This window comes from Lepisma saccharinum, chromosome 26 (assembly GCF_977018435.1).
Source record: "Lepisma saccharinum chromosome 26, izLepSacc3.1, whole genome shotgun sequence".
Taxonomy (NCBI): domain Eukaryota; kingdom Metazoa; phylum Arthropoda; class Insecta; order Zygentoma; family Lepismatidae; genus Lepisma; species Lepisma saccharinum.
The window spans coordinates 47,382,464-47,406,335 of NC_139254.1; the positions used below are offsets into that span (position 1 = coordinate 47,382,464).

Genomic DNA, 23,872 nt, shown 5'->3' on the forward strand with positions numbered 1-23,872 from the left:
CATCAGAACAATCATCAATCATTCAGGAAGATCCCCGCGCTATTTGCAAACAGATAATGGCAAAGAATTTTATAATTCAGTGTTTCAACAATTTATTAAAAGCCAGGCAATAAAACATTACTCGAGTTACAGTGATCTCAAAGCCTCAATTGTAGAGAGATTCAACAGAACCTTAAAAAATCTTATGTATAAACAATTTACACTTCAAGGTAATTATAAATGGATTAATATTCTTCCAGAACTTCTACATAAATATAACAACTCTGTCCATTCCACAATCAACATGAAACCCTCTGAAGTAACTTCATCTGATGAGCAAAATTTGATCAGGACTGTTTATTATCCTAGATACCAGCCAACAACAAGAAGGGCCAAATACAGGGTGGGTGATCAAGTAAGAATCAGCAAATATAAGCACTTATTCAAAAGAGGCTTTACAAGAAACTGGAGCACCGAATTATTTACAGTGGTTCAAGTTAAACCCGGGACCCTTAACACATATATAATAAAAGATCATCGAGGAGAAATTCTCAAAGGCAGATTCTATGAACAAGAGCTCAGCAAAACTAAACAGCCTGACACTTATCTCATAGAAAAAATCATCCGCAGAAAAGACAACAAGTTACTTGTCAAATGGCTGGGTCATCCGGAAAACAGCTGGATCGATGCAAACAAAGTGATAATATGAGCACCTGGGATGTTATAAAAAGGCTGCCAGAACCTGAACAGCAGAATAAGAGAAATGGCAACTTGCTGCCTGATAATATTAGGTGTCTTATTGTTGGGCCATCTGGTTGTGGTAAAACTACACTAATGGTTGATTGGCACCCAACTGGTTAGACTGGAAAAACAGGCACTTGTATGTCTTCTCTAAGAGCTTGGAACAATTAAAATATCAGCAGCTGATGAAGCTATATGATGGATTGGATATTGCCACTTTTGAATCAGATGTTAAGCCACTTCATGAATGTCTCGATAATTCTGTTGTTGTGTTTGATGACATTATACTGGATAATCAAAACAAGGTTAGAAATTTCTTTACACAGGGGCGGCACAAAAACATTGATTGCTTCTACCTGGCACAGACTTTTTCTAAAACACCGAAGCAACTGATCCGAGACAACAGCAATTTTATATGTGTGTTTCATCAAGATCATACCAACCTCAAACACATACATGATGAATATGTAGGTGGGGACTTGAGCTACAATGATTTTTCCAAGTTTTGCAGTAGGTGCTGGAACCAGGACAGTTATGGGTTTGTCACAATTGATATGACAAGGAAACCCAATAGTGGAAAATACAGAAATAAAATCAACGATTTTCTAGACGTTGAGACGTATATAAATAACCATGAAAAGGCCAATCATTGATGATCTTAAGTTAAGAGATTATCTTGTAAAAAGATTCAAGGGATGGAAATCAGAGAACCGGGGAATTTATGAAAAACACAAACAAACAGAACAGCCTGTAATTGATGCTATTAATAATTTAGGTAAGAATATCAAAATTGTTACAGAGCAAAATCAAGATTTGATCACAGAGCTTTTGCCTGTAGCTGCTAGGAACATTTTAGATTATCCATTCACCCCACTTTCTAGTATTCATACACCTAGTCCTGTTGCTCCTAGAAGAATTGAGGCTAGTCAGGATCCTATTGAATTGGGTCTTCTTGCTCAAAAATATTTAACCACACCTAAAGACAACAAAGATGAGGTCTTTGGCTTATATGCTGACACAGAGCTTGACGGGAGCATCATTCATAGAATTGGCAATTTCAGAGTAACATTTATGGGAGATGATATAATTGTATATTCAGAATCTCGACTTGGAGAAAAAGGTGCTTTTGTTAAGTACACCGGAACACCTGGGTTGTGGGAACTGATGACTAGGAAAAGGCCTGGCAGCTATACAGAGCAAGATTATGAGGATTACAAAGAAATATTAATAAAATCAGATGCTCTATACCAGAACAATGATCCCACACAAAAAAGAGTCAAGTCTAGCAGTGGGGCAAAATACAATAATTTAATCAAGCCCATATGGTCACAGATCAAGACAGGTAGTGGAATCAAACAATACAACACCCTGCCTAAAGAATTTGTCTGGGTTGATGATGTCAGGAAACTTGTGGATAGGTTATTGGTGATAGCTGGGGAGGAAAATGCTGGCAACCACAATTTTTACAATGAAAAAGTTGGAATTATGGACATGATAAGCACAAAATTGTCTAATTTTATAGTGAATGACCCTAAAGGGATTGGATATCTCATAAAAATTATTAATACTCTACCACCTAAATTTTGGAATATTTCTGAGGGTCGGGGGTTGGTTAATGACATTATAAACAAGCTGCCATTTGAACTACACATTCCAGGCTATCAATATTGTGGTCCCGGTACAAAATTGGATCATAGATTAAACAGAGGGGATCCTGGTGTTAATCCTTTAGATGCTGCTTGTAGAGACCATCACATAGCATACAACACACATTCTGATCTTGACAAGAGACATGTTGCAGACAAGAAATTAGAAGAGGCTGCATTTGGTAGATTTGTAAGCAAAGATGCTTCTTTGAGTGAAAAAATAGCAGCATTGGGAACCACCATAGCTATGAGCACCAAACAAAAACTGGGGTGGGGGTTGTGAATATGTATATAATAAACCTACAATGAAGGCCAAGGGTGTTATGTATCAAATACCTTATGCAGGTCTTAAATCTCTTAAAACTATTGATAGCCTTTTGACCAAAAAGCAGCGCAAGAAAAAAAGCTCTTGTATTGCAAAGGGCCATGGTATGAAATTGTTGCTTAGTACCCCCCAATTAAAAAAATTACAGCAATCAAGAAAAAAATTGCATACAGGGGGATTTATATTTACCATCCCTGCCATCTTAGCAGCACTCGGGGCTGTTGGGAGCTTGGCTGGGGGATCAGCTGCCATAGCAAAAACAGTAATAGATGCCAAGAAAAATAGGGCAGAATTAGATGAGCAGAGGCGCCATAACCTGGCAATGGAGAAAAAAGGCAAAGGTGTTAAGAGAGCCATGAATAAGTTTAAAAAAAACAAGATCCGCTTACAAACCAAGATATTGAAGCTTTAATCAAGCCACTGGGCATCAAAAATTTTAGAGGTGTGTACATGTCTGATTCTTTACCGGAACAACCACTCAACAAAGAGTGTGGCATTGTTAATTTGGATAAGTACAAAAATTAGGGCACTCACTGGATCTGTTATCTTAAATATTTAAAAAATGAGGCATTTGTGTTTGATTCCTTTGGAGGTGTTCCACCTGAAAATTTAATAAAATATCTAAAATCACCTAATCTTTATTACAATAATGCCCGTGTTCAAAACTTCAAAGATGTTAATTGCGGACATTTGTGTTTATCTGTTCTTAGATATATGTCTCAAATAAATAAACCATCAATTGAAAATTTTCAAAAGACCTTGTGGTATCTGAAACATCATGGGGGTATTCCATCTCACCAGCCAAAATTCAATATTGAAACTCAAATTGCATGATGATATAGTGTATCCCAAAACAATAGCTCTCAGAGCATTTTACGGCATGTACCTAATCCCTAATATTACACACCACAACAACACAATTGCAGTAGGGGATCAAAAAATTGTCATCACTCCAGGGCAATATAATCTGTCCACTCTAAATGCTCAATTACCCAGAGGTATAGTGTTAAGTCAAAATTCTGTCACTCACAGAGTAGAGATTGTATCTGCTACAGAAACAGTGGATCTGGGTACTATAGGAGAGCTGTTAGGCTTTGAGAACAACACAAAACTTGAAGCAGCCATCAAACACACTGCTATGAATATACCCAAATTCTTAGCCATAGAGACTCTGAATATTCACTGTAATGTGGCCGAGGGTATGATCACCAAATCAAATGGCATAGGCACTCACAAACAAACTGGCATCATTGCAACATTCAAACCTAATTCTGAATTTATGGAGCCCATCATCTACAATCCATCCCCAACATTATATTTTCCTGTGTGCCATAATAGAATAGATTATATTGAATTGATGGTCACTAATGAAAAAGAGGAATTAGTTGATTTTGCTGGAGCCACAACAACTGCAATCATAGAGATTAACATTTAAATAAAAATACATACAATGGAAAATATTGAGAGTTATGAGCTACAATCATTCCCTCCAAACAGGAGGACATTTGCAAATTTAAATCAACCCAACACAGAGATTGAGGTTGATCTTGATGTAGGGGATGGATTTATACACCCCCACAGAGCAGATCTATACATCAAATTTGATGTTGTAAAGCTCGATGGTACAGATTACCCGGCAAATTCTAATATAAGATTGGTAGACAATTTTGTGCCGCATCTGTTCTCTGAAATTGAGATCAGAAAGCATGGCGTTGTTATAAACAGAGTGGATTATCCCGGCATTACCTCCACAGCTTTGGCCACACTAAAATTATCCAAAACCGAGGCTTCTTACTACAGAATCGGTGGATTTGAGGCTGGTGATAAAATATTAACCAAGAGCCACACTGTGCTGTTCCCCATGCGCCTGTTGCCAGGATTCTTCTCGGATTACAAAGATATTATGTGGAAAGGCGGGTTAAGAATTACATTTAGAAGAGCTGCCAATGATAATAATGCATTGATGAGGTACAGCACATTAAACCCTACAGGGGAAGCTCTGCCTAATACCTTACCAGATGCAGGAAAATGCCTTATTCAGACTATGGAGTTAAGAATCCCAGTTGTTGAATATGAGGCCAGTTACGCTCTTAAATACAAAGCTGATATCCTAAAAAATCCACAGGTTCCTCTGCAATTTTATACATATCAATGCGTACAGAAGGTTGCCACTGGCACATATTATGAATTTGATGCTACAAATTCATTCTCTAGTATTCAATATGACATGCCTGATTTTGTGGTGGTACTGTTTCAGACTGGAAGACACAATAATCAGGAAAAAAATTCAAGTAGATTTGATAACTGCAACATCAAGAACATATATCTTAAAAATGGCAGAAATGAGGTATTTCCTAGAGAAAATTATAATTTAGACATTTCCAAGGATGATTTTCTTAAATTATATGAAGCTTTTTCGGCTTTCAAGCGTGTCACTACAGGCAATACTGACATGTACTACACTCCAGATGAATTCAAGACACAGAGACCCATGTTTGTAATTAACACCTCAAAAAGAAAACAGGTTGTGGTGAATGATAGAACAAACATTAAAATTATCTGTGAATTCCACGAGGCTTTACCAGATGACACCATATGCAGTGTCATTCTCATAGGTGAAAAATCATATGTTTATGACGTAAGAAATGAGAGAGTCACGGAGCAATTCTAGAGGGTCTCTGCATATTGCATTGTTTTAATAATAGATAAACAAATTGAACCTGGTATCCAGTTGAACTTAAACCGGAAGTAGACCGGAAGTAGACCGGAAGTAGACCGGAAGTAGACCGGAAGTGGACCGGAAGTAGACCGGAAGTGAACCGGAAGTGGACCGGAAGTGGACCGGAAGTGGACCGGAAGTGGACCGGAAGTAAATATGTGTGGGTGGGTGTGGGTGGGTGTAGGTGTGTATAGGTGTGGGTAGCCTAGTTTTAAGTATGGCCCAAGAGGGGCATATTTTTAACAAATTTATGGACAACAATCTTACAGAAGTGCCTTTTGTAAGTATAGACAAATCAATCTGAGAGAGCTCTTCCTTTCTCATGGAATCCATGAGGGCATTTTTACAAAAATCTTGGATTAGGCAAGGGTTCCACACTTGAGCAAAAAACTCATATGGGCATGTTGAGCAAGTTTTAAGTGTAGCAAATCTGCATAAGAGCAGCTCTTCCTTTCTCGCGCTATCCGTAGTATCAATACTACTACTCATAAGGTTTCATATTTCAGAAAACTCAGTGCAATTATATCCCCCATTGTTCGTGTTATGAGCGATCAAGGTTAGGTTTCAGTGAATGTTCAAAATGCACTGTATTTGCTGTAAAAGAAGAGTAACCCAACCTTTAAAATATATACACGAATTTCTGAACAGAAAACTCTCTCTCTCTCTCTCTCTTTTTTACGTGTGTGTCTGTGTGTCATATTATTTGTTTAGTTAAATGGAATAATTCATGAAAGTAATAATTGCTTGAATAAATTTTATATAACAAAATTATAATACTCTCCCAACAGTAAAACTCAATATTACGGAGTCTTACAATAACCTTCAGATTTCACAGATTACTTTATTGACAACAGTGGCGGCGATTAGGGGTCGTGGGGGCAGTTGCCCCGAAACTATGGTAAACCTTATCTAACAAGCGAAAGTCAACTGTCCTTGCCCCCAGTTTTGGCACCTTGCCCCTTGTTTTTTAACCCAATCGCCGCCACAGATTGACAGTACAATAAAACATGAAGGCTTACGTGGATTAACACATTTGGAGTAAAATTGCTCCCTGGAGGATGCACATGACACCACAACTTTCACTGAAACTGCATTGTCGAGGATTACAGCAAAGATGACTATATACAAGACATGAGGATGAGAGAGTAGCTAATGTATTACTTAAGAAGCGCATAGATTGAGTTGTAAGCAAACACAATGGTCATATAAATTACAAAAGTATCTAGCTACAAAGTATTATTAATTTTACCAGCACTATGTCACTGCAGTTCCTGATGATAATTAAGGTTTTGAACCACGACAAGAATTCGTTCCAGTAACTTTTGCCAATCGCAGACTGTAATTCAACAGAAATGAACGACTTTGTCCGCACAACTGAAGACAAACTGCTACGGGTTATCACAGAAGCCGGTCACCTGTCCCAAAAGCGTGGGCAATACACGTGCGCAGAAGCACACCGAAAATAACTCCGTGCCTAATGTAGGTCTTCCTTATATGGTTGTCTGGAAACCAAGGGCGCCGGCAGAGGGGGACAAAGGGGGCCAGATGAGCCCCCTGGAAAATTGCAATATACACCAAACACTATGTTTAGATGTTGCGATATTTAAATTCCTGTCTTGCCCAACTTCGTTTCATATTACTTAAGAAAATGTTGATTGTTAAATCTCAATTCTTTAAGAAAAGGGTGTTATTTTGATAAAAAAATATATATTTATAATGCACGCACGCATATCTTAACTGTCTTTCTCTGCTACACTTTTACCAATTGCAGACTTTCAATTTCCATATCTCTGATGAGGCAACGTGGGCTCGGCAGTGTGCACGACTAAAGAATAAATCCCAACATTTATATTGGCATTTGAGTGGCAAAGATCATTCCATGATTTGCTTCGTGCATGAGCGGGCAAGGCTCGTATTACGCACGGTACCTCGCGAGAAGCCGATCCCTGTGGAAGAGGAGTTGTCATCGTTAATTCTCTCCTGTTTACAGAACTTGGGGCTCAGCCGAGGTAACGTAGCCAACACAAAGCTACTGCTGTGCGACCAATAGCTTGCGTAATCAGAACACAAGTAGCAGGGCAGCGTCGTGTTATACCGTACCATGCTGGTTCAAATGTTATTGTGTGCTTCCATATTGTAGCAACGTATTCAGCAGTACTCGAGCCTATAACTAATATACTTCAGGGTGTTGATCAAGACTTGATGGCAGTACATAAGCATGTCAAGTTTTTAACAGACATGTTTAAGGTCCATCGGGAACCTGCAGATGAACACTTCCAAGGGATAATGGAAGAAGCTCTGAAAACAGGTAGTGAGCTAGACATAAAAATAAAAAAAAGCCATGAATTGTGCCAAGGTAAGTATACATATATGCCTAACATGCCCAGAAGCTCCAATGAAGATTGTCTCAGACGTTCAGTTTATGTACCATATTTAGACTCCTTAATAAATTCTATGGAATCCAAGTTTTCAAAAGAGAATGAAAACTGTTTCTCACTACTTCAACTGCATCCAAAGAACGTGAGATTGCTCAAGGAAGCTGATTATTTGAGTCAAGTGGAAAATATATTACATGTATACGGACGTAACCTTTCGCACAATGACCCTTTGGACAACTTGAAAGCTGAAGCTACAACGTTGTTTCATATGTGGAAAACAGATCACAAGAAGAAATAAGCTTAAGTTTGATTGAAGTGCTTGAAACATCTGCACTCCTTTACCCCTCGATAGCAAAGGCACTGAAAATTACATTAGCACTGCCTGCGACAACTTGCACCATTGAGCGTTCATTCAGCACTTTAAGGAGAATTAAACTTGGTTGAGATCAACGATGTCGGAGGAACGTCTGGATGCTCTCCGTATGCTTAGTGTTCACAGAGGCGTTGTCAGCAATCAGGCAGCATTTGTTGATATCTGTAATAAAGTGGTAGACATATTTGGATTGAAAAAAAGAAAGTTGCAATTTTATGTTTTCGAAGTGATTTTTTTTTATTTCTTCAAACTTAATTTTTGCTGATTTTCTGAAGAGAAAGTCAAAAATTTGGACATGAAGAAAAGAAGGTTCCGATATTTTGTTTTCATAGAGATTTTGACAGTTCTAGAGAAGAGTGTTTGTTAATATTTTCTGTAATTAACGGTATTTGTATTTCAGATTACTAAACAATGTTTTTTTGTAGAGCATGCTACATTGCATTTGGCATAAATATTGTTTTCTGTGCTTGATACAACAATATTTTGCAGTTCTTGAAAGAAATATAAATCATGGTGAAATACATAAAGTAACACATACAAACTTTCCATTTGCTCCTGTGTAGTGCAGTGTGTTGCATCTCAAACGTTGTTATAGTAGTTTTACCTCAGTAATTCTATTCCAACCAAGGATTTCTGGCTTCAAAGTGCGTCGCACTAAGCCCTAGACGTGATTTCTTAAGAACTTGGAAAATGAAAATCGTTTATGATTCATACCTTAACAACTCAGTTTTGATCCTCCCCAGAAAAAAGGTCTGTGGGCGCCTCTGCTGGAATCAACCTCTTTGCACAAATAATTTTCTTATCGTCTCACCATAATTAAATTACAGTCGAAATAACCAAACAATAGTAACTTGATAACTTGACTTGAGTCAGTCCATAGAGAGCTGCCTGAAGGAGCCTTCCATTCCAAGGAGATCACTCGCATTTTTCGGTTTCCCTGGTCTCTTGGATTCGTCCGCTTTCTTCTTTCCCAACTCTACTAACCAGTCCCTCTTTGCATAGATCTCCTTGTTCCAGCGCTCTGGGAAGAAAAACAAAAAGAAGAGAGTTCGAGGAAATTCATAGGAAAATTAAATGATTTAATAAAGTCTCAAAATAATATTATTTGTATATAGTATCAAACTTACTCATAAACTTTCATCACACTCAAAGTGTTCCACTTTCTAGCATGAAAGTTAACAAGCACGGATACAACTTAAGCCTAGCTTACGGGTGCAATACTTATCAAAAAAAAATTCAAGTTTGTTTTTATTATTGTGTCAATTTGAGAGCGTTGAGATGGACCTAAAGGAAATCGGTAGGGATGGCAAAAGAGTGTATAGATCTTGCTCGGGATAGGGACAGATGGAAGGCCTGTGTTGCTGCAGCCATGAACCTTCGGGTTTAAGAAGGATAGAGAGTTAGTTAGTTAGTTATTGTGTCAATGCTTCTTTTGGTGGAGTTTAGTAATAAATGCAATTAACGAAAATATAAGAAGAAACCCTTGCATGAGTGTAACGCACGTATTTTATCATTCACTAAACCACAAAGGGCCTCCCCGATGTCGAACTGGTAGCACAGTGCGCTGCGACGCCAGGGATCCCGGGTTCGAATCCCGGGCAAGATATGGACGTTTGTGTCTGTCCTAGTGAGAAAAACTGAAAATTAAGAATAAAACGAGATGTGTGATAATTGAGAAATAGGTTAAAAACGGAAGATACTTCCGCTTAGGCATTTTCCTTAAAACAAACAGAGGAAGCGTCGTCGTCATGTAATCAAGGGATCACGGATTCGAAACACGGTAGACGTACATAGTTGTTCGATCGCACTTTAAACTGAAGGTCCATTCCCGATTAGCCTTATTGTTCTTAAAGTGTATATAAAACATCAAATCAATCAATGAACTATTCGTAAAAAAAAACAAAACTAAAAAAAAACATTAATTTACATCAATGCTTTCTTTATTTAAAAATGTGCAATTATTCAGTAATTATAATAATTTCAAAGATTACCATTTTTACAAGTATGAATGTCACTTCGGAACACAGATCCCAAGAGGGGGCCTGATATGCTCACCACCTGTGTAAGTTTGCTTCATGATTCAATGAACAAAAGTTAAACAGAAACATTGGGAACACCTTAGGGAACAATGTAATTATTTTGTTTTATTTTTTCTGCAAAAATATTCACAGTAGAAAACTGAGAACAAAAGGTGGTGGACCCGGCAGTCATCCACCCTCTCCTCCTCGGTTAAGCCAGGATTAAACATTGTTGTAAACACAATTGAGATAAGAACAGCCAACAAATGGGAAATATCCAGATAGAGTACATCCAGTTCATAATTCTCTCTAGCGGATACATTGGCCAACATGAGAATGTACGTAAAATAAATACAATGAAATTGTACAATGTTAAGCATATTACTCCAAGTTTATACACGTGGTATAAGTAATGTAAATTCTGTAGCGCGACAGACTATTGAGGGTGAAGACCTACCATGTAACAATGTCAGCCAAAGCTAAGGTCATGTAACAGTCAAATCAAGGCCACCCCGCTAACCTACAGTGTTGCCAATAAGCAGCAATTTTTCACTATTTGCTGAGAGACTTGAATTCGTTATTATACAGGGTATAGAAATAAAGTAACTCGCAGCATTGATATTGGCTAATTATCCAAACTTTATTATTTTACTCTTAACCTAATTACATCTACTGAAGTACGCAAACTTACCATTGAGTTCGAACATAGTTCCAGCAGATCCTCCATATTCCAAAGGGAGCATTTTCTTAGGCACCAATTCATAGAGTGGTTCGAAATTTTTCTCCGACACAAATACAAACTGCAAAATAAAATGAAAACATTTCAGTGGGATTTAACAACCAGTGTCGGTTGTGCGAGGAAGTTCACACTACTTTTCGTGACAAAAAATATTGAGCCCTCTGTTTACGTGCTTGTAACATTGTACTCCGTAGGAGGAAAAATTCCAAATATACCTCCTTGGAAAGCTTCACTTATCTATATTTTAATGAGCGTCATCTGAAAATTATTGTTCATTGCATTTTCTTATTACATGGACGAATTCACTACAAAGTGTAGTTTCTCTTCCATTTTGCAAGAACGGGGAACTTAAGATCATACAGTTCATAGTCGACTCTTGATGTATTACTGTGATTTTTTGTACTTGAGGACGGCTTACTGTAGCATGTCTTGCACCTCTGTAGAAAAAGTGAAATCCAAATCTTCACTAGATACTTCAAAAATTGATATTTTAGGGAAACTTGCAATCTTGAAATGCATTATTGGAAATTCAATAAAATTGTAAAAATCCGTTTATGTAACACAATTAATCCAATTCCATAAGTTTAACGTGTGTATCTCAAGTATGGCCACAGATATAAATTATTATTTGCCATTCCTGATATGATAATCGCGCGGATGACGTATGTCAAGATGCGGCCAATCTCAGACTCCACGTACAGCAGGTAACTTCCACAGTGTTGCCACCTCACAAGGTGTGCGGGAATACTAGAAGTTCGTTTGGTCCGAGCCAAAGCATTGTGGCATTGTGAAATAAAGAATGAAGAATTTGTCATATTATGAATGAAATATATTTTCGTTGTATACTGTAGTTTTGTTTTTTACATTTTCCAGCTTTTATCCAATCCTTATACAAACATCATTTTCTACGTATCATTTTTAAGTCGCTTCCTTAAACAGAGTAAGTACAACTATGAGCATGATTTGATTAAGGCGATGAAGATCTTAACAAATATTCGAACCTGTAACTTCCGGTTTCGCAGTCTCCACTTTATAAAAAAAATAACGCGCCTGCGACTTACAGCAACTTCATAACAAAGGAAAACAGGGAAGAAAAATTGCACGTAAGGGCTGTTATGGATTTGTGCGAGATCACGCAGTAATTCATAGTAGGAACACAGGAGTGATAAAATAAAATTTGCAATGGTCAATTACAGCATCTCAACTATGCTTCTCTGTGCGCAACAATTCGCTGAGTAACCAAAACTTTCGGCTGGCTTTCCGTGTCAAAGCGGCTGGCTGGACGCAGAGTTTGAAGGGCGGGCAACGGCGTGTAGCAACAAAGCGCACTTGCCCTTAGCAACGGTAAGGAAAACGCGCGAGCCGGTTGCCAGGAAAAACAATTGTGTCTGTTGTTCTCAGTTTGTACAATGTGAAAGATAAGATATGGAAATTTGATTTTCTTTTCAATCCTCATCATCTGCATTTGCTTTGCATCGCCATTGGGCTGACCATTAGAAAGATCTCAACACTGTTATTAAACATTAATTGTGGCTGTTCCACAGATAATAGCAGCATTTTTTGTGCCTGAAATATTTCCACATAAACAAGGTTCAATCACAATAAATACCATATATTTACGACTAGCTTACAAGAAGCTATACACAATTGAATTCGACTTATGTACGACACGAGAAAACTACACTTTTACGAAAGAAAATTCTCTAAATACAGGAACAGACAGAGGTAAAATCAATTTGTACTGCTTTTGTCTAAAAGCAGACACTTCTGGCTTTCCAATAAGGTATATTTGACGTTTCCCTCCCACGAAGAACAATTTTGCAAGAAGATATTTTAGATATTTTGTATGTGTTCACATGTGTTTGTGTGTGTTTATGTGGCATCTGTCAGTTACATTCAGCAAAATATCGCAGTAAATGGCATTAACCAAAGCCATGCTGGTTGGTGGGGGTTATAACCCCCCCTTTGGCCCAGTATTCCTAAAAACAAGAACATCAAAGGTAAGAAAATGGCGAAATGAGGGCTGACTACCAGAAAAAGTGTACATATCCCCTCCCTTTCGAAAACCCTGGGCACGCCACTGCCTGATGCTACTAGAATGATGGAAAAATAAGTAACAAATCGATTTTTTCAAAAATAAAAAAATAAAAATGAAAATTTAGCAACCATAAATTTTGATTGGGTAATTTTTCACTCTGTTACATTTATGAAACGGAATTATATTACTGTACGAATAATATCAAATATCGGAAAAATATTTTAGAGGAGTGCAGAGCTATAAAATACCCCTAACAAATAAAAGCAAACCCTGCTTCAAATGACCTACCGATGGCTGCAACAAATTAGAACAGACCTACCGATGGCTGCAACAAATTAGAACAAGGGAGAGGAGTGGATTTTGAAGCAGTAAAATTTTGATCGAAGGGATGAGGTTGTACTGTAAACAACAGAAGATAAAAACTCTAAAACAATGCTAGCAACAAGGTTTAGTGACAAAGTAAGTTTGTAAGTATATATTTTTCCAAGGGTCCTTAGATCAACTGTCAACTATACATTGTTGTACAATTGGAGGCGTCATGCCTTAGAGACATTTTAATATTTTTTCTGATACCCGAAATCAAGAAAATGGATACAAGCACTACTGTACGCAGGAATGTTTCGGGAAGGGCTAGAACTGTAAAGGTGGCTAGTTCACAGGAGGGCTGCGTAGACAATAAGATATTTCGTATATTTAGAACTGTCCATTTTTTAAAAAAAAAATGGCAATCGAACGTTATTTAAAGGAGTGGGTTTTCATTTTCCACTCTGTTTTTTTACCACAGTTCTTCACAGCTTGAATTTGAAAATGTTAACTTTCTCAAAATTTCGGACAATTCTGTAGTCCCATCAGCACCCCCTCTGCGTACGCCAGTGGTTTCAAGGATGCATTCATAACTCTTTATCGGTTAACACGTTCAAAAACCTACATAACTGCATTTCTCCTTAAATTCTAGCGCGATTGCTTATATATTTAGCCACCCACCTTCCATTTAAAATTTTCGAGTAGAATTCAATATGGCGGACCTCCGATTGGTACACACAACTATGGTCTCCTCTGGCCATATATCCTGTTTCACTCATGATCAATTCTACCGAGCGTAACTTTTTCACGTTTTATAAGAGGTATTAAGGGACTTGTGATTCACGCTATAAATTTGAAAGCAGCACACTGACACAATTGGAAACCTATGTAACTGGATTTTCTGAATCAGAGTTAGTGCTTGAAGAGGAAACTTTTTACAGGCAAATTTTAGAGTTTAAATACAGTGTACAGTGTAATTTAAATTCGCGATCTACTGATATTTCTCTGCAGCACATTGCTTATCACTTATATATAACTTAGACCATCAAGTTTGACATTTTCTGAGAATTGCTCGAATTTTCGTGATAGTATGCACACAGACTTGAGCTATCTTGAGGTTGTGAACTAACTTTAGAATTTGTCTCTCCAAAAACTGTGCAAACATGAACTTTCTTTGTTAATGTTGCTGCAAACCCACAGTCATTATGAGACATTATTTTCCATTTTCTTCGTTTTACTGTGTCCTTATTTCGTATCGGTATTCACATATTAGGAAGAGTCGCAATAATGCTCATGCTTTTTTAAAAAATGTGCAGGGCAATGCTGAATCTACAACTTTCAGGCTCTTCAAAAAATATTACGAGAGGCTTCTTCCATGTAAAAAACACGGTACTTGTGAAAGGCCATGTCAAGGTTTTTGCTGTTATTCAGTTTCTTCAATGTCTGTGTATGTGTGTGATTTAATGTTTGTTAGCGTCGCTTTACTGCCACTTTTGGCTAATCGCGACGATGAGAATGATGATGGGATGCAACTGAGTAAGGAACATTCAAATAGAACACTCATGCCCGCCCGGATTCAAAGCAGGTACCCCCGTCGTAGAACGTCACGCTAACGACTCCGCCATTGAGGTCTGTATATAGACAGCTACAGAATTGTATTGTACTTTTCAAACAGAAGTTTTGCAAAATCGTGTGCAGAAGACGAAACTTTATGATCAAACACTTTCGAGATTTGTTTAAAGACATAATAATTCAGCTTATATAATGATAGACCAATACCTGTTTCACAACATTTCTGTAATTGGTCTGCCTTTGCTACCAGTTGGTCTGCTTTGGGTTCGGTATGCAGTAGGGTTTAGGTAAGCAAATCGGGTTTGAGGAACCCAAAAGTATGTAGGGAAATTTCGACCTATCCACGGAATTCTGTGTAGGAAGAAGATCCACCTTACCTCTTAACTCATGTCTACGTACAGGAGAATCCCAACTCCTATAGATTCACACGACAGATCTAGGGCAGGAACACTTGCGGTTACAAGGGCATTAATATTCAGTTAGTGGTATGGAGCAATAAGCATAAGTTATTAACTAAAAACTACTGCATGTCAGCCGACTTAAGATTAACAACAAATCCTCTCACCTTACAATATTTCAGTAGTATTTTCTTCTTTGGCTCGCTGTGCTGGACAAATTTCTACGTTCATTCTTTTATGTACACTTCCGACCTGAAAGTTTTCTAAGTACAGAAATTGTTAATTTGGCAACATAGCTCTTGAGAACGAGCAGAGAATAGCCAACTTTACTCCAGGTCACTCTTCTGAGCGACAAACCCTGTAGTGAAATATTTACATTCTCTTTAATAGTATGAAGTCAGAAACTATAATTTATCAACATATTAATAGAGAAAAATACGGAAATCTTAAGCATGAGAAATTTTTTAAGAGAATGATTGCGATTCGGCATGTTAAAATTGGAATCAGAGGTTAGAAACACTGCACTTGTTCGTGGTACACCGGGAGGAAATTGCTGTCAAATTTGAACACCAAAAGACATAATTACGAATAGTTTATGCAAATATAATATAACAACACTTTGAAAAGTGCTGTGCAATGAGCAAAAATTAAAGAATCTCGCAATTTGCAGCGAAATCTGTTCGTTGCATAGAAAAGTAGTAGCTTGACAAAATCATCAACGTTTCAAAGCAATTGCTACAAGCGATACTGTAGAGTGTTGGTAAAGTACTCGCATCACAAATATATTTTTCCTAATAATTAAGGTTTCGGGTTCAAACCCAAAGCAATCCAATGTTTCTTTTAGATTTGCATCAGATACATTGAACATGGAGCTTAGTAATTAAGTTGAATGATTTTATTTCAGATTGTTTACGCAAAAAATAATTCGGTGTTGAAATCGACGAATGTTTCTAGCAGCTCATTGTATTTGTTTCTTATTTGTGGCACTAACATCCATAAATTTGGATCCAAAAGTATCTTAATTGTTGTCGTATTCCAACACATAGTATTTATTCAAACAAGGAACCTGCTGACTATGGCTCGGAAGTTGATGAAGAATCATCTTCTTTCCTGGGCCTACCCAACAATGCTAAACCGAATATCAGTCCGTTTGCCTTCAGCTGGAACCAGAAAACGATATTTCTTTGCGTTTGTCGGCCTTCTTTTGGCTTTTAGGTCATTCTCAGTATTTTTGGCCCTGCTTGTTACACGTTACTTAATTTTATGGCTTATTGTTATGTTGTTTCGTGAATTTTAAATGCATCTTCTATCATAACTTGAAGATTAAAATTTCCTAACATGATCCTTTTTAGCAAGTTCGTCATTAAACGAAATATGATTTCAACTATGATTTTCAACTTTGGCAATGCATTGAATAATTAATTGTGATAAATTTATTTTTCCTACACTAAACTTAAGATACGTTGTGCGATTCCTACTTTGAGATTTCCTTGCTAACCTTTGTTATCGCTTTAATCTGTGCTTTTAAAATAAAATTAGTCAGAATATTAAAGAAACAAGATTAAAGAAAATATATAATCTTATGTACGCCAATCACAAATGTATTTCAGTTGTTGGCCGTCTACTCTATCGTAGAAGATTCATTCTCAAAGGGGGTGAATGATTTATACATTTCGCCTTCTGAAATAGTTTCTGTTGAGGTTTGGAATCGACATTACGACCCCTGTCACAAACGATACCACTACACCACAGAAACCACTTGTGTACTCAACATGTAGTTTAAAATATGAAAGTCAACTACTTAGGTCTTTTTGTTTAACAAAATCTCGTATTCGTAACACTATTAGTAATGTGAAACGTGCGGGGAATTACTCATTGATGTGCAAGTAGTGAGTTCGTATGTTTACAAGTTCGAAGTCCTGAGAAACGTTGGGGAAAGAAAAGAGGCCAAACACATGGCTTTTCCATCTCACGAGTTGAAGAGAGAAAGACACTTCACAAAGCAAGCAGGGTATTTTTACGATTTCCTTTTGCGAGCTACAAGAATTTTTGTGGGATTGTCATTGTTTGAACTTTACGTTCAGTACTAGTATCATCTGTGGTGTAGTGTATAAAGGTTATTATATCTTCTTTAATATTCTGACTAATTTTATTTTAATAGCACAGATAAAAGCGATAACAGATTTAGAAAGGGAATCTCAAAGTAGGGTTCAGACCACGTATCTTAAGTTTTGGTCTAGGAAAAATAAATTTATCACAATTATTTAATGCCTTGCCAAAGTTCAAAATGATAGTTGGGCTTTTCTATTGACCATACATTCGTTTAATGATGAACTTGTTAAAAGGACCCTGTCAGGAAATTTAGATCCACAAGTTATGATAGCAGATTCATTCTAGCTGAAAGAAAACGGACTGATATTCGGTGTAGCATTGTTGGGTAGGCCCAGGAAAGAAGATGATTCTTCATCAATTTCCGAGCCATAGTCAGCACATTCCTTGTTTGACCAAATCCTATCTGTTGGAATACGACAACAATTTAGATACTTTTGGATCCAAATTGATGAATGTTAGTGCCAGAAAGAAGAAACAAATACATTGATCTGCTAGAAACATTCGTCGATTTCAACACCGAATTATTGTTTGCGTAAACAATCTGAAATAAAATAATTCAACTTAATTACTAAACTCCATGCTCAATGTATCTGATGCATATTTAAAAGAAACATTGGAGAGCTTTGGGTTTGAACCCGAAACCTTAATTATTAGAAAAATATATTTGTGATGCGAGTACTTTACCAACACTCTCCAGTATCGCTTGTAGCAATTGCTTTGAAACGTTGATGATTGCTCAAGCTACCACTTTTCTATGCGACGAACAGATTTTCGCAGCCAATTTCTAGATTCTTTAATTTTCGCTCGTTGCACAGCACTTTGCAAAGTGTTGTTATATTATATTTGCATAAACTATTCGTAATTATGTCCTTGCGTGTTCTAACTTGACAGCGATTTCCTCCAGGTGCATCACGAGCGAGTGTAGTGTTTCCAACCTCACAAAAGTCTCTCTGATTTTAACTTTAACGTGCCGAATCGCAAGCATTCTCTTAAATTATTTCTCATACTTAAGATTTCCGTATTTTTCTCTATTAATTTGTTGATCAATAATAGTTTCTGAATTCATATTATTAAAGAGAATGTAAATATTTCACTACAAGGTTTCTCTCCCAGAAGCGAGTGACCTGGAGTAAAGTTGGCTACTCTCTGCTCGTTCTCAAGAGAGTTATGTTCCCAAGTTAACGAGTTCTGTACTTGGAAACCTTTCAGGTTGGTCAATTAACGTTTGGAGAGGTGTACATATATTTGATCATTTAAAGGCCATCACAACCCCCCTCCACCTATAAGCTTGCCCATCTCCGCCCCTGTGGCACTAGTGCAGGACCTTTGTACTCGTTACGAAATAAGTAGATTTAACTCACCCTTTTCCGGAGCTTATCTTTCAGGCAGTTAATTATGAAGTTCATAATTGTTGTAGCAATGGAATTCATTCCCAACACAAAAAAATTATTGAATTGGTCTGGATATCCTTCCTGAAATTGGATAAATTTCGTTTACAATTATAATTAATGTACACAAATCTAATATAATAGAACGTAATACTTACCCACACGCATGCATTGTTATCTACTAATCGTTCGGAGCAATAAGCCAGCGAAAACAAAAACAAATGACTTTATGAGCAGCGAACGGATTTATTTGTTTTTCACTGTTTTGTAAACAGAAAATGAAAACACATTGTGTGTTCTTTTACAAAGTAGTAAAAAATGTACTCAATATTTAGTTATTTTCACGAAAAAATATGGAGTTAAATATGGACTTAATTTTTTTTTAAATACCTTTTTTAATAATATAAGACACTGCACGAGCTACATAAAATGACATTAATTGTAAGACAACACAAAATGTGTTTTCGTTTTCTGTTTCCAAAACAGTGAAAAACAAAATTTTGTTGTAAGTGTTCAAAAGTGAATTTCCCTCTGTTGTCTCTTTAGATGGATTTATATTCACTAAAACTGCGTTCAATATCGCAAAATCTAATTGGAGAGGATTTCAAATTTGTCCATTATTCGCAAGGAATTCACTCGACTCATTCGGTCAAAAAAAGGTTAGCCGCGGTGGCTCAGACTGTCGACCTCCGTGGCGGAGTGGTTAGCAAAGCGCGCTACAATGCCAGGGGTTCTGGGTTCGAGTCCCGGGTAAGGCATGGGTATTTGTGTTCGTCCAGTTAATTAGAAACAAAGAAAAATGTAAGAATTGATAAGTGTAAAAGTGAGAAAAAGAGTGAATGGTGGGGGATACCTCCGTGTAGGGGGTATTTCCTTTAGAAAAAAAAAAAAAGTCGGTAACGCGTCTAATTACCATGCTAAAGGTCCCGGGTTCGATCCCCGGCCGGTTCAAATCCGGGAACTTTTCTAACGTTGGAAGCGGCCCCGGCGCCCACCCAGCGTCGAATAACATGGGTACCTGGGGGAAACCCTGGGGGGTAAAGGCGGTCAGGGGCGTGATGCTGATCACATCTTCCCCCACTCACGACCGGATCAAGCAAGTGTGGGGCGTTACCCCCACACCCCCTATACGCCTTCATGGCGTGATGCTATGCACAGGGGGAGCTTTGCCTTTACCTTTGCCATTCGGTCAAAAGAGAAATGTAGTTATTGCACCAATATGGGGTATATGTTGAGAAATGTTCTGAGATATGGAAATAATATGTCAAACTAACCAAAATATGCTAAATATGATCCGAAACGTACATAATATATGTACAAATATGGCAAATGAAAACTGAATTTTTCGATACTACATGCCATGATGGGCAAAAAAATACAAAATATAATAGATTTCAGCTTCATGCATAAATATGTATATATTTAAAAATTCGTTCCCTATCGGGATTCCCCATGGCGCAGTGGTAGCGTCGTCGCCTTGTTCGATACCCGGTGGAAGCACATAGTGGTTCGGATCCAACTTTAAACTGTAGATCCAGTCCCGCATTAGCCTTACTGTGCATAAAGTGGACTTAAAACACCAACTCAATCAATCAATCAATATCCGTTCCCTACTACTTCCTCATTAGTAAATATTTTCAACAGTGCTCGTCCATAGATATACTGACTGTTCTTGTGGAACAGCCAATAGTAGCTATATCTCGCAGGTGTTTTTTACTGTACGAGCATAAGTTTTATCTCATTCATAATGGATAATTTACCAATCCCCATGTAAAATTAACTATAGGAACCTACGCCGATGTAATCTGACGGAAGCACACAAAACTGCATAGGTAGAACAGAACACAACATAAACACAAAAAACACATTTTCATATAAATCAAGTACACGATATAATATGTAATACTAGAGCACTTTCAACGTGGCCTTCTTGCTCGCGTGTCAGTCTTCATGTTTATCTAGTGTAATAAATAAAATGAATAAACAAACACATATTCGTTTAACTTGAACTTTTGAAAAAACAATTGAAAATAATATTTCTTCAAGGTTCAATGGTCAACAATAAATATGGAAACAAGACAGTGTTGGATCTCTAACATTGGATTAAATCAGTCACCATATACAGCGAGTCCTCTCCAACATTTCGAAAGTGTATTTCTTTTTTCATTTCCGGTCATACTGTTGTGATTCCAATAGGAGCAGATGCATATACTCAAAACGTTGACATGGTAATGTTGTAGTTCGAGCTAGAACCACAGTGGCGCTAAAACAATATTTTTTTCCTAAAATGACGATTCCAAACGAGCGTTGTGTTGTGGTATGCAGAAACAAAATCTATTACACAAGTGCCACGAAACTTTCCTCTTGTGTACACCGACATTTAAGACAATAAAGCAGTGACGTCATCAGTTGTTGGTGACCGGCAGTGTATTGAAGGGACACGGTGACAGAAAGTATCATTTTTGTAGAGTCCGTGAAAGACGAAAATGCCACCAAAGGCGTCGATGTGCAAGTACACTGAACTGAACTTTGTGAGTTCTGCGAGTTACATTAGCATCTTTATGTATAGTATTGATGGTGCACAAATGTTTGTTTTTTTCCACTATATTTGTTTAAAATGTAGGAGTCTCACTCTGTAGTTATTTTCGTAATGTACATCTTCTTATGTAAATGTCACTCTTCTGACACACGATGTGAAATCGAATCATTTGCATTGTTGTTGATCTCAAGATATGAGGAAAAAATGTCGCATTTCGCTCTTGAAAATGGATTTTCTAGGGACGTTAGAAAAGGGCAATTTAACATTGAAGAAAGAGGTGAGTTTTTTTCTTTAATTTTGTCTTTGTTTTGAAACTATTTCTTTGGACTTATTTCTTGGAGAAAATTGACATCAGTGAGCCATTGGTGCGATTGGGGACACTTTCTGCGCGCTCTCATGTTAGGGACAGGGTTCCTCAATGCTCTTAATTTTTTTGAAAATGTCAGCATATAGTATGGGAGGGAGATAAACAAGTGATTGCGTTCGCTTGTTTCAAACGCTTAGGACGTAACGTCATGTTTCTACGTGCTCTAATATTTGACTAGTACTCAAGATAGTTTTGTCTGTTTTCTTATAATAAACTGGGTACGTGCTGCCCGTTTCAAAACAGTCAGGTGTCTTACATTCGATAGCGACCCTAAATTGAAAAGGCATGTTTACATTTTTAATAATAATTGAAAAATAATTGAAGGGCTCGGGTGTAAAAGATGATAAGTGACATTTTGATAATTTCGGAGTTCTATAAGAAAAACTATACTTTAGATAAATTGTTCTTGTGTTGTGTTTACCAAATTCAAAACGATTCACTGAGCCCAATGTAAATTGTATGACATGGCAATTTCACCCGAATATTGAAGGATGGTACATTTTACTTTGTAACTCAAAAATTACCAAAATGTCGCTCACCATGGTTTACACCATACCCCTTCAATTGTATTCCGTCATTCCCGGTAATCCCCACCTTGACTTTCAAACAGTAGCGGCTTCTGCCTATTCACACATTCGCACGTGCACACCTAAAATAAATCTGTAATGCAAATCATTATTATCATACTTATTCATTGAACTCTGTCTCCTTCGAAACATCAAGTCTTCCCACGCCGCTTCACCAAGAGAGGTGGTGGAGAAGCGAGCGATCAGTGATTTCAACCCCCCGTAGACCGAGGCGCGCTCACACTATTCGCGATTAAAATTATCCGATATGCCATCTGGTGAGATTTTCATGAACCACTCCAAGCAGGACACTTCGCTCTTTTGAAGCCGTTCGAAGCATGGGGAATATGCGAAAAAGCCTACTGTTCAGTTTTTTCCACTAAATCGTTTTGTGGGCCAGGACAAGTGAAAGCTTACATGAGTTTTCCACCCCATGGGATCAACAAAATGAAATTTGTAAATAAATCAGGGAAAACAGAACTGATTGCCAAGATTGGCTTAACTGAAATGCGGCAAGGAATTACGAAGAACGCACGAGTCTGTTCAATTATTTTTCGAAAGATGATTTTATTACCATGAAAGTAAGTTTTAAATTGTTCACTAGGAATATAACATTTTTTCCCGAAAACAAGACACATACATACACACCACCGATACTACACAAGACAAACAGAAACACATTAGACAGCATTGATACAGGAAAGTTTACTGATGAAAGAATTAAGAAAGATTACCAAATTAAACTGTCAAATAGATTTGATGTTTTGCAGGATTTAAATGATGATGAAAATATAAATGAAACAGACGTAAATAAGAATTGGGAGCATATACGTAATGCAATAGAATCAGCAGCTAAAGAAAGTAAAGGATACCATAAACCGAGAAAAAGTAAGCCATGGTTTGATAATGAATGTCATAATCTAATAGAAATAAGAAATCAGGCTAGACTTAGGTGGTTAAATAACTCTGATGATATAAATTTAACAATTATAATAGAATAAAGCGAGAAGTTAACCGCACGTCTAGAAGTAAAAAAAGAGATTATTTGAAAAGCAAAATTAACGAAATTGAAACAAACAGCAAAAATAAAAATATGAGAGATTTATATAAAGGTGTAAATGAGTTTAGAAAGGGGTGGCAACCTAAAGTAAACTTGATAAAAGATAAAGACGGTGATTCTCTAGCTGACCCAAGCGATATTCTAAATAGATGGAAGAACTACTTTATTGACCTTTTAAATGTCCATGCAGGAGATAAATCAGAAGTGAATGAAGTACACACAGCAGAACCTTTAGTTCCAGAAGCTAACTTGACTGAAGTTAAAGATTTTATTAAAAGGCTAAAGAATAACAAAGCACCTGGCATTGATTTAATACCAGATGAGTTAATTGAATATGGTGGAAATTCATTAATATGTCAAATTCATAAATTAATTTGTTTAATATGGAATAAAGAAGAAATCCCTCAACAGTGGAAAGAATCCATAATTGTTCCTGTGTTTAAAAAAGGTGATAAAATGAACTGCAATAATTACCGTGGAATTTCTCTACTCTCAACAACATATAAAATATTATCTAACATTCTTTTAACAAGACTAACCCCATATGCTAATGAAATTATAGGTGATTATCAATGTGGATTTAAACGTAACAGATCAACTACAGATCAAAT

At 37.1% G+C, this 23,872-nt stretch overlaps 1 protein-coding gene across 3 annotated transcripts in view; it reads right to left on the reverse strand.

Moving 5' to 3' along the window:
- LOC145979435 (retinol-binding protein pinta-like) overlaps nt 1-23,872 on the reverse strand; it is a 112,785-nt gene that overhangs the window by 24,563 nt on the left and 64,350 nt on the right. For 2 of the 3 annotated variants that reach the window (XM_083112327.1, XM_083112326.1), the window contains exons 5-7: nt 18,703-18,813; nt 10,871-10,979; nt 8,418-9,182 (exon numbers count right to left, since the gene is read on the reverse strand). In XM_083112327.1, coding sequence (XP_082968453.1) covers nt 9,031-9,182; nt 10,871-10,979; nt 18,703-18,813 — 372 coding nt within the window. In that variant the 3' untranslated portion in view covers nt 8,418-9,030. Of the gene's footprint in view, nt 1-8,417; nt 9,183-10,870; nt 10,980-18,702; nt 18,814-23,872 lie in introns of those variants that run through there. The other variant, XR_014440783.1, reaches the window with a different exon arrangement.